This window comes from Terrapene carolina, unplaced genomic scaffold (genome assembly GCF_002925995.2).
Source record: "Terrapene carolina triunguis isolate 2854851 unplaced genomic scaffold, T_m_triunguis-2.0 Scaffold22786, whole genome shotgun sequence".
In the NCBI taxonomy this organism is placed as follows: domain Eukaryota; kingdom Metazoa; phylum Chordata; order Testudines; family Emydidae; genus Terrapene; species Terrapene triunguis.
In genome coordinates this window covers 9,019-21,268 of record NW_020687137.1, presented here as the reverse complement: position 1 = coordinate 21,268, position 12,250 = coordinate 9,019, and the positions used below count along the sequence as shown (strand labels likewise).

General features: G+C 46.8%; 1 protein-coding gene across 1 annotated transcript; it reads right to left on the bottom strand.

Annotated features, from left to right (window-relative positions):
• Window positions 1–8,531: 8,531 nt before the first annotated feature.
• Window positions 8,532–11,377, bottom strand: LOC112125241. Its single transcript, XM_029913983.1, has 4 exons — window positions 11,341–11,377; window positions 10,759–11,091; window positions 9,913–10,224; window positions 8,532–8,587 (listed from the first exon to the last, which is right to left on the bottom strand). Exons 1-4 carry the CDS (start codon window positions 11,375–11,377, stop codon window positions 8,532–8,534), a joined length of 738 nt encoding a protein of 245 aa, XP_029769843.1.
• Between the last annotated feature and the right edge of the window lie 873 nt (window positions 11,378–12,250).

The following is a 12,250-nucleotide window of genomic DNA, read 5'->3' as shown; positions in this document are numbered from 1 at the left end:
CCCAGTGGGCTCTACTCCCAGCCTTTTCCTTAAATACATAGTAAAAGCTAAACACACAAGCTAAATTGTATTTTTGCTAATTTCCCCACTTCCAGGGTGCCCAGGGAACTTGTTTGTTGGTTTCCTCCATCCTTTGCTAAAATCTTGGGGGGGAACCTTGACCTCCATCTGATATGCCTCTTGGTGATTGTTATGCCCGTGACATAAAAAACACCAAATACTCTTGCTGAAAGTTTGTAACCTAACATTACTTTTATTATTAGAATCCAGAATAACACACAGTAACCAAAAACAGAGAGAGACGAAGCAGGCTGCTCCCTAAGGCAGCGAGGCAAAATTCACCCACCTCTTTCTAAGCTGGCTCTTTCCAGACTGACATCTGCTAGGACCAGATTGTACACTTCCCTGCAGGCAGCAAGCAGGACCAGGAAAATCCCCTTAAATTTAAAGGGATAAACCACAAGCTTAACAGTTTTCATAAACCACTGTGTTATTGATGCTAATCCCATCTGACCTTATGCATCTCTGAAGCATAGACAATATTCCACCTAAATAGCAGTCAGAGAGGATCTTGTTATGGGCATCCAACTATAACACAGCGGATTGCACTAGACACACACCATGCTGTTACCCCCTCTGAGCTTGAATTTCTTCTCTAATGGATTTTAGAGGCAAAGGAATATTTTCCCCCAGGTTTGCTCTGCTGGTTCTCAGAGCAGGTTTTGAATGGGGCTATCAATAACTCCTGACCCTCTTCTTTTGTCATGCATGTTGCCCCACAGACCTACAAGAGGAAATAGAACATTTTCCTCTCCACGTCACAAAGTCTTTCATCAAGAGATCCATTAGCTAGCAGGCGTCTGTCTGTCTCACAGCATCACCTATTCATTACTGAAGAAAGTCACAAGATGTCCCACCAGACAGTTGGGATACTTCTAGTCTATCTGCACAGTAAGTATTTTAGCCCAATTTATTTCATGCTTATTTTCTACCATGCTACAAACAATTTTCTACCCAAGGACCTTCTGCAATTCTAAGAGGTGCTAACATTGACCTGGTCAGAGAGTCACATCTTTTAGTTCGTCAACTGAAATCTTAAGAGAGGAGATGAAATATTCTGTTTTTAAAGAAAACTGGACGCCAGACACTAACCTTGAAAATAGTTTCTATTTCTAGATAATATCCTGGAATGTGGTGCAAAATCTACTCCCCCCCAGGCTGTTGTATAACACAGGCTGGCGTATTTCTAAGCAGAATGATCCTAAGAAAACAAATGGCTAGAAATAGAGAAAAATTAAAATAAATCTTTAACAAATATGTGTTATTCTTGGATCCTCTGCGCTATATAGTGTATTGCAAAAGCGCAGCCTTTTCCAGTGCTCACTGTATTAACACACTCCTTTCTTCCCCTGTCTAGTGGCTGCCTCAGAAGAAGGGATACAGATCCTGCAAAGCCCAGCACAGGTGCAGCGGATCCCTGGGCAGACTGCACAGCTGGACTGTCACCTTTCTACAGTAGAAGGAAGGAGTATATGGTACAAGGAACAACAGGGTGGGAGTTTGCAATGGATTTACCAGAGTTTTGAGTCTGCACCTTCCGATGGAAAATACTCGAGTAATGTGAACACTGCAGCAAACACGTTTTCTCTGATAATCAGTAACCTGCAAAGAGACGACTCGGGGGTTTATTACTGTGGCCTCTCAGCCTTTCTGTATCTACAGCCCAACTTCGGGAATGGGACCAGACTAATTGTCACAGGTGAGTTTCCAATGGCTCAGAACAATGATATCCCAATGCTAGGAGGTAGTGTGAAAAAATCATCTTTTTTTGGCTATGTTGTGGCCAATCGCTCTGTTTCAGCTTTCAGCCATTGGTATTTGTGGAAAGAGCATAGTGCAGGCAGTAACCCAGGGCACAGTGTGGGGAATTAGGACACCTGGGTTTGTTCCTTAATCCCCGGGCACTGAGGGCAAGATTTTCAGACAAAGTCAGAACCCAAGAGCTCCCATTTAGGTACCCAAATAAATGCCCCAATTTGTAAAATGCTCCAATCAAAACCTAGCTTTTGAAAATCTGGAACATTTTGAAAAATCTGACCTTTAATTTCTCTGCATCTCCGATTCCTCACCTGTATAATGACTCGCCTGTGTGACAGCACTTTGAGATCTATGGATGAAAAGCACCGTGCCAGTAGTAGGTGTTAATGTTTCTCTGCCGTCTGGCTGGTATGTTACATTAGCAATCGGATTTGATAGTCACCCTTGCTGATGATTCCTACTGAAACTGCCTGAGCCTATGACGTGGGGTATGTTTCACCTGCCCTGCTATCCTTATACAACTTTATTATTAATCAGGTTCTTTTCCAGGCATTCACCAAGCCTCATGAAATGATTCCACCCACGTGTTCATACAGGGGACTATTCATTGCCTCAAGCAGCACAGTATGAATTGCACATAATAATTCAATGTACAACTAATAATATCTATATATTTTTGATCCACATTTTGTGCAAATATTCCAAAGAGTGCACCTAAAAAGGAAGGCAATTTCGGAATTACTTTGGGTGCTACTAAACACTGTAGCTAATGGGATGAATGTAACAATAGGAAAATTTAGACTGACAATTGTTTGTAAGTAAGAAAAGTTCCTCTATCAGGCTTTTCATTCAGAGATCTCAAAGCAGCTTGCAAAGGTGACTAAGTTTCATCTCCCTTACTTTACAATTGGGGAAACTGAGGCATGGAGAGGGGACGTGAACTTGTCTCCACGGTCACACAGTAAATCAGAGACAGAGCTGGGAATAGATCTCAGGCCTCCTGACTCCCAAGTCTGGGTTCCTCACCAGCAGACTGATCAGCTCTTCCTCTGCCTTTGTACCGAAGCGAACACGCTGTCGTCCCTCAGCAAATAATCCATGTATCAGAGGGGTAGCCGTGTTAGTCTGGATCTGTAAAAAGCAACAGAGAGTCCTGTGGCACCTGTGGCATGTGTCTGACAAAGTGGGTATTCACCCACGAAAGCTTATGCTCCCATACATCTGTTAGTCTTAAAGGTGCCACAGGACCCTCTGTTCCAAATAATCCATGACGATCATGTCAGGACAAATTTCCGAGCAGCAATGGATCGGGGAGTCTCTGAAAGTGGATACCCCAGCGTGTAAAACACTGAAAACTGGCACAGACAAAGCATTAAACATTGAAAACACCCTGCACTGGCTGGGGCAGGGGTAGGAGCTGGGTATGGACTAGCTGAGCTACCGGTAACAGGTCTTTCCAATCTCTAGTTTCTGTGACTCTCTTTTAGATGCCTCCGAGCCGAGTCTTTCCATCCTGGTTCCCTCCATCCCGGAGGATGCTGAGCTTCCCCCCCGTCATTCCTCTGCTCTGCCTGCTCTCGGATTTCACTCCTCCCTGGAGTGCTGTTCTCTGGGACACTGGTGAGCAGGTGTCTGAGGGTCAGACGGATGCTGGAGCCATAGACGGGGAAGGGGTCTTTAGTGTTTGGAGCCTAATGACAATCCCTTCTGAGACGTGGAACCAGGAGACGATCTGCACTTGTACAGCCAAGGAGAACAGCACAGGGAGAAGCATCAGTGCTACAGTCTCCAAGGAAACAGGTCCAGTATCGTATCATCCAATCTAACCTGCCTTCCTGGGTATTTGTGCTACATCCCTCACCGTGGTATCTGGGCACCAAGAGTCAGCGACATCTACTCCAGGCTAGAGAAATAGACAGAATCAGATGGGAAGGCTCAGGGGAATGATAACTAATGGGAACAAGGAGAGGTTTGGAAACATTGAGAGGGAGCTTGAAGTGTGGGGCAGACAGTTACGGTTGCCCCCCATCACCCACCTTTCCCACCCCCAGCCCTTCTGAAAACCTTCATTTTTCAACCCTCCCAGTGGTGAGAAATGGGTTTCTGGTCAAGCAGGCCGAGCCTTCCCCTGCATGTGATCACAGCAAGGACACAGAAGGGTCACTTGAGCTGAGCCAAAAGGGAATAACTAGGGAAGGAAATCAACAAAGGGAACAGCGGCATGAATGTCAGGAATGGCTTCCTGACAGCGAGATCTAACAGAGAATGGAACAGATGCCCGGGGGCAGGGCGGGAAGCCCCTGCAAAGGGGACTGGACAAAGCACTAGTGAATATAACACAGGGAACAATCCTGCAGTGTCTGGGGAGGAGCTAGAGGGCACCCAGTGTAACTGGGACGTCTCTATCTCTGGCTTCTGTGCCACCCCCTTTTGATTCTGTTGCAGCCATCACAGGAGCAGGAGGTCTCAGGCTGAAATGGCTCCATGGAACGATGTCCAGGGCAGGCCGGCAGGATTAGGGCTGGTCTCCACTGTTACCGGGTAACTCTGTCGAGCCGTGGTGTGAATTGTTGCCGACACGGCTATGCCAGTAAAAGCCTCAGTGTGGATGTAGTTATCCTGTATAAAGGGGCCTTACGCCAGCAGTTTATTTCAGTTCATGAATCAGGAGACGCTGTGCCGACAATGTTACAGTGGCAAAATTTTGTATAGACGAGCCCTTTAAGAACAAAGCGAATTCCAGGTGGCACAGACGGGCGTGTCCAGCCTTCCGAAAGGCCTTTTAATTTCCTAATCGCCTCGGCATTTGCAGCAAACTTGTGCTGGGAAAAAAGAAGCCACCTGGAATCTGACCACAACACTTCATGCTTTGAGCAGGGGGTGGGACTAGATGACCTCCTGAGGGCTCTTCCAACCCTAATTGGGCGAGGGATGTGCTGGCCGCGACTTCCCGCCGCCCCCATTGGCCCGGGACAGCGAACCACGGCCAGTGGGGGCCGCGATCAGCCGAACCTGCCGCGTCAGCAGGTAAATAAACTGGCCCGGCCCGCTAGGGTGCTTACCCTGGCGAGCCGCGTGCCAAACGTTGCTGAACCCTGCATTAGAGGAATTATGGGGGGTGGGAGGGAGAGAAGAGAGACAGAATAACAAAGATAGATCATTTTACAAGGTCACAGAATCATAGACAATTAGGGTTGGAAGAGACCTCAGGAGGTCATCTAGTCCCACCCCCTGCTCAAAGCAGGACCAATCCCCAACTAAATCATCCCTCTTCCCTGTCTTCGCACATCTCTCTCCCTCCATATACAGCAGGGCAGCAGCTCTCAACCTTTCCAGACCACTGTACCCCTCTCAGGAGCCTGATTACATCTCACTTAAAAGCTACATGCTTACACAATCAGAGATAAACATACAAAAGTGTCACAGCTCACGGTTATTGAAAAATTGCGGACTTTTACATTTTTACCATATAATGATAAAACAAATCAATTGGAATATAAATATTGTACTTGTATTTCAGTGTGTCGTATAGAGAGCAGTATAAGTAAGTCATTGTCCGGATGAAATTTTAGTTTGTACTGACTTTGCTGGTGCTTTTTATGTAGCCTGTTGTAAAACTAGGCAAATATCTAGATGAATTGATGTACCCCTTGGAAGACCTCTGTGTACCCTCAGGAGTACACGTACCCCTGGTTGAGGACCACCTCCACAGAGCACAGAACAACAGGTGTGGAGCTTCCGGGAAAACACCTCCCTTTGCCCATGGTGTTGCATGGGACATAGAGATCGGCAGCCCCTGATTTGATAGGCATTTTCTATACTCAGCATCTCTTCTCTCTGCAGGAGACTGTCGGATTGTGTTCTATGCTGGGCTGCCCTGTATTTCCATCCTTCTCCTGATCCAGCTGTTGATCTTGCTTTGGAGAAAGTGCCCCGTTAGAGGTAACTCAGTCATATCTCCGTCTGCAGTAAAGCAGCCACTCATCACACATCGCTATAACTGTCCCTTTGTTTCATCCACCAGGGAGAGCTGTGCAAAGAGGGAATCCAATACCTATGAGGCAGATCCCACAGGTAAACTGTTTTTTTAGCATTTGGCACATCAGAAAGATACAGTGTCTTAACAACAGGGGACTAGAACCAGTGTCCTGGCCAATGTCCAACCCTAGTGTCTATACATTGCCTCCTGAATTCTCTGAGGTTTCATTTGAATTTATTCTTCACTGCTCTTCCAGTGGAAGTGTTGTGGAGGGTTGTTGGTATAGAAGAACTGCTGGGTTCCACCCCAGAGGTGGCTGCAAGTCAGGCATGATGAAATAGTATGGTGTATATTTCTGTAAAGGACCACCAGATCATCTTGTCTGACCTCATGTGTATCACAAGCCACCAACAGCATCCAGCCACGCTCACACTAAACCCTGCACACAGGACAAAAGACAACCACTGAGGAATCTGCACCATTGATATAGGTTTTTCACATTCTTACAACAGAAAAGCTGCTCTAATACAAAGAATTAATAAGAATATCGTCTCTCTCCTTTTTCTGTTTCAGACTGAATATGCGACTCTGCCGTACAACAGAAAGGCTCCTCGGTGACTGATGCAGTCTCACAAAAGTGGTTTATATTTTTTAAAACAAGAGATGAAAAAAAAAAAAAAGAACAAAAGTGAGAGAAATATGGAAAGTCTCATGTTTGTAATGGGCTATGAGGTGATGTGAGTTTGCTTAAAATACAGACACTTCCATGGTCACTTCTCTGAACCCATAGTCTGGACCGACACCTCCCTTTGTGCAAAAAGCCACGTGGGGTCATTTGTGAATTGCCTGCAGATTCGTGGGGTGCTGTATTTACCTCTCATCTCAAGCATGTCACTTCCCCCACCGTAGCGCCTTGTCACAGGGTTCACTCACCCCTAGGGCGCCTCCTCCTGGCTACTTATGGGATTAGCTCCTTCCAGCTCCGACAACCCCTTCCGTCATCTTGTTCTCGCTGCAGCCCCACGTGCTCTCTGGGACTCTGTACTTTCCTCTTCCTGGCTTGGCTGCTCCCTCGTCAGGCCTTGGCCCTCTGGCTGGGTCACTGGCTGTTTTCCCCCTGCCAGGCTATCAAAGTGCCACAGAACTAACTGTCCCAGGCAGTCTCCAAACCCACTGCCCTGACTGTGCCACTTCCCCAGTAGCTGGGAGGGGAACCTGGGCCTGTCCTCTGCTCCTGGTTCCAGGTCAGGGATCCTTGAGTCAGTGGCTAAGGTCTGCAATGTCCTGCCTTGCTGGGGCTTCCCTGAGCCTTTTCTTCCTTTGCCTCTCTCACCTCATCCATCTCAGCTGCTAGAGAAAGGAACTGAAACACGAGGGAGGAAGTGGCGTATTTTTTTAATGTGCAACATTTAGAATTACAGACTCAAAATGAGGAGTTAGTATCAAACCAGGCGGCATGTGCAGGCTCCGTGGCTGGGGGAGCCCCTCCCATTGATAAAGCATTGTTACTGAGAGAAGACAGACGGGTGTTGGCACGTGGCCCTGTGGATCGACCCCTTCAGGAAAAGCAGCAGTTTCCCAAGGAATTCGTTGGAGTAGCTGCTCCAGGACAGGGATGCGGAGAGAGCCTGACCTCACACAGCTCCGTTCAGACACAGTTTCCCATTCATAATCTCCCCTCACACCATGGAACGATACTGCTGGCCAGGCGGCACGGTCCTGCTGATGGCAGCTCCTAGGAAGCAGCCTCTACCCAACTGGAAAACGTCACTTCAGTCTGGTTCTGCCCCTTCCATCTGCTGTGCGCGTCAGGGGGCCAAGGCTGGTTCTGCATCTGGGTTTTTCTGGTCCCTTTTCTGCCACCGGTAACACACCTGAGTGACACACCCAGTCGGGTGGATGTTCAGTTTCTCATGGGTACAACCTCCCACCTCCCCTTTTTAAATCATCAAGGGCTCGGCTTAGACATGATAGTAGCTGAGTTCACTGTGACGGCCTGTGTGAGTAAGGCAGGCCCTGAGCCCCAGCTCCCGTTACCAGCCTGAGTAACTGAGCTCAGGATCTCTAGGGGGGAAGAGGCGAGGAATCATCTCCTTCATGGGTCACAGAACGGTGGTGGAGCCACCCCAACGACAGGGCTGGAGCAGGCTCTGTGGCCCTAGCGCCCCAGCTCCACAGGGGCTCTTGTCTAGAGGATTGGTGCAGTGGCAGATTCACTCCCTGCCAACCCCATCCCTCTCCCTGGGGTCACACTGAGCAGAGAGCCAAGCCCTGGAGCGCACAGGGAGCGTGTAGGTGACACGCAGGTTCCTGCAATCCCACCCCTTTACGAAGTGACACCGCACTGCTCCTGCGGTCTGGGACCCTCTGCACCCACAGAGGGGTGGGATTTGTCCAGAAACGCACCAGTGTGTTGCCAAGATACCTGTAGGACAACGTCTTTCCTATCACACTAGGAAATCTCCCACCATCAAGAGTCTGGTTCGTTTTGTGACTTCCTGCTCTGTATAGGCTGGATGGACGAGTGGGTTAATTTTCAGTTACATTTTGGAACTGAGCCACATGCAGCAGCAGTGAACAGCAGTAAGAAGCAGTAAAACCAACCAACAGCTTTTACAGAAAGTCAACACCTTACAGGATGGTCCTGTCATTGAGACCGGCAGTGAAACAGCTGTGAGTGTCCAGGCTTGGATCCCCGTGTGGGCTACGATTTCCCCCTTTCCCCTTTCACTGGTCACTGCTCCCTGCTCTGGTTGTGATTCCTTGAATCAAACTCCAGTTGGGCATGAACTGTTTGACAACATTTAGCAACATTAGACACCTCCACGCAAAGTTAATTGGCCAAACTTTGATAGATTTGGACACAACAGTTACATTTACAAACTGATTGTTAAATTGTATTTAAAATTCCACTATCCAAACAGTGCACGTCATTAGCACTGAAATGATCATGGGAATCTTGCTTTAAAAGTTCAACACTTGGCTGAAAAAGGAGTTTAGAATTAAGACAGTTTTTCATGTACCCATTAACTCCTCTGAGTCTGCGGCTTTCGCTCTTTTACTGAATTTCCAACACTGACAGAAAAGGCCAAATCCAGCCTTAGCAGAATTACAGGGGTATTAGAACTGCCTGAATCCTAAATTCACTCATTTTGAAGACCCAGTCAATGGCTCATTAGAGGAAATTAAAGTTTTTCTTCACCCTTTACAGCTGTTTTCTGACCAATTTATACCCCAGCCCAGATTATCCTCCCACTTCAATGGGAGTTGTGCATTTACAACTGATTGGCTAACCAGGCCTCTGCTGTGTAATTTACATCACTGGTTACATCCCAATGGAATTTGCCCAGAGATTCCCATGGGAGTTAAACATGCTTATTTCTGGCAGAAGTTTGCCCTGTGTGATAACGCAAATGATGAGTAATATGAATAGTCTATTCAGCCATCAGATGCAATAGCCGTTCCAAGCAGCGAGCCTCAACAGGAGAGTTGCTGCATTACAGTGGTGTAAGAAGGAATAAATGTTCAATAGGGACAAACAGAAGGGACTGGTAGAGCTGTTTTCAAATTTTGTGAGAAATCAGCCCAAGTATTAATAGGGTTGCTGCTACGTCTCCACACCCGGGATGGACTGTAGTGTGTTACCTGGATTAGAACAGCAGTGACTCCAGGCCAGGCTCAGACACACCATCAACGCCACCAGGGAAATCGCCACTGCATAGCGCAGCGTCTGTGCCACACACCCGCTGGGATGGACTGTGGAGGAAGCTGACACCAGTGGAGTTGGGAGAATCATGTTTGCACCTTTTCATTAAACCCTTTGGTTTTAATTCCCCTCTCCCCCATAGTTGTTCTTATTTAATTCTTTACAGTGCTATATAGATACAATCTGGTTGAAAGCTGCTCTAGAAATCAGACCTACATTGTCTTGGAGTCCCTCTAATGTCTCAATTTAGATTTCCCCAAATTCTCTGCAAATCTGCCTACTTTTAATTATGGCACAGAATATTCCAGCTTTCTGTAATGGCAAATTACATTGAGGTAGCTCTCATGTGGCCACCTCACATGTATATTATCTCTTAATTTCCTTTATTCTCAAGTATAATATCACTCACCTTCAATATACCTGGCAATTTTCTTAACACTCTTGCCAGAAGAATTGAATTTAACATCACAGGTGAAATTCTTCCCACTGGTCCAGGTGACCACGGGGACACTGATGTGATTTAAGAACACCAAGAAGCCATCCTTTGCTTTCAGCGAACGCAGCAGCCCCTGTTCCTGCAGATCCCCAGAAATACTCAAGGAAATTTGGACTGGGCTGGAAACTCCATGGACCACACAAGCCAGATCAGCCGTCCCGGGGGAGAGGAGGTCGTGGGGAGATGGAGCCAGAGGCAGCACCCAGCTGCAAGTGGTGTAACTGTCTGTGGAATAAAGCAGAGAGTTCAGTGTGATGCTCAGCTGAGCTGCAGTTTGATTTAGGGGGTTAATTGTACAAGATGAAAATAGCTCAAAGGAAAAATATGTTGTATAAATAAGAAAATATTAAGAAACTGAAAAATCAAATCCACCCAAACTAACCACATATTTGCACTTGGCAGAAGGGAATCTCTGTGCTATCTTAGAAACTGATGCAGTCCTAAGAACATTTCCTAATTTCAAGACATTCTTTCATTTAAACATGGCTCTTAGGTTAAAAATATTCCCAGCGTGTGCCCTGACCAGGAATAAGACAGAACATTTTCAAGAGTTCATTTTCACCATTTTTCTAGCTTTAATTTTTTCTCTTCTTTAAGCAATTACTGTTTACTTGCTCTTTTTTGGTTTCAAACAGTCTGTCTTTGAACAATGGAATCTTTGATAAGCAGTCAAACCAGCTTTTTACATTTTAACGTGCACATGAACTATGTCAGCATTGTCATTCCATTTCTTTCCTAATCATCCAGTTGTTTCCTTACCTCCTACAATCAGGGTGGATCCGTTGTTGAAAGTCAAGAAGCTCATGTATGAATCAGTACAGTAATAAACCCCCGAGTCATTCCGTTGGGCATTGTAGATTTCCAGTGTCAAGTTGTGTCCTTCCAATATGCAAGCAACTTTACTGACTCTTTGATTATCTGAGCATCTTTTAATTAACATGGGGGCCTCCCCTTCCCGTCTCCTGTACCACTGAGCTGTCACACCTCCTGCTACAAACTGTTTTTTGGAAGAGCACCGGATCTTCGCTGTATCATTAATGTTCACAAACAGGAACGGCTGAAGTTGGTGCAGAAATAACTGCCCTTGTACCACTGTAGGAATAAAAGAAGGTGTGTTATTAGAGTCAATTTTCAGCAGGTCACAATCTGCCCTAAATAATCAGGATAATTCAGAATTTAACCAAATGCAATCAGATTACATTGTGCAAAAGTAAATGGAAGAGCATCTAAACTGCTGCAGAATTGTCCTAAGCTACCAGATAACATGAAAGCCGATGTCCAATTGAAAAGACTCCTTTCTCAATTCCAAGCTTAATGGTACAACTAATGCAAAAGCTTTACCCATGAAAGACAAGAGCAGGTATTTGGAGGACAGCATGACTGTAACAAGCAATATTCGGAAAGATGAAATTTAAAAGCACCCGTCCGGTACGCTGTTCAAGTGCAAAGGGTCCAACACCCTGGTCGGTTCTGCTGAGGAACGCCTCCTGGGGGAAGTGCTGTGGTGTCAGATACTTTACACAGGGGCTTCTTGTCGGCTGTTGTTGCATTTGAATCAAACATGGATATATTATCATGATTCAGAATAATGAAATGACCACCAGGACGTGGCACAATGTAGAATATGCAAGAAATAAGAGCAGTGTGGCGACAGCGGCGTGGGCGGTGGCTCAGGCTAGCCGTACGTGTCCAGAAGGTCGGGCACGATTGCATGGGAGAGGGTAGCCCGGGTTGCCACCTGTGCCGCCGTGGTCACACCGCTATCTCTCAGTGCGCTACATTGAGCGGCTGCCCTCCCAGCTGCAGTGTAGACGTGCCCTAAATGGGAGCTGGGCTCTTCTGGAAGTGCAGCCCCAGCTGTGGGTGATGAACAGCTGAGAAACGGGCTTCTCCCTGCGGCCTCAGTATTTTACCCACCGCTGCGCCTTATTGCTTGACAACATGATACTGAACAGTAATTTGGGAGCAGATTCTCAGCTGGTGTAAATCAGCATCGCTCCACTGATGCCAATGAACTGACGCTGATTTACACTAGATGAGCATCTGGCCCTTGGAGGTCTTTAAGGGAATCCTGAACGCTCACAGTGCGGCTCGCTTGAGAAATGAGACCAGGAAATCCCTGTGGCTGGATTTCCGGAGACCAGAACAGCTCAAGCTTTGTCACCTGCCTCCAAACTCTGCAGTTTCTGATCCTGCATTTTTGCGCACCCCAAACTCCCATTGATTCGAGTGGAATAGTGCTGGGTGCACC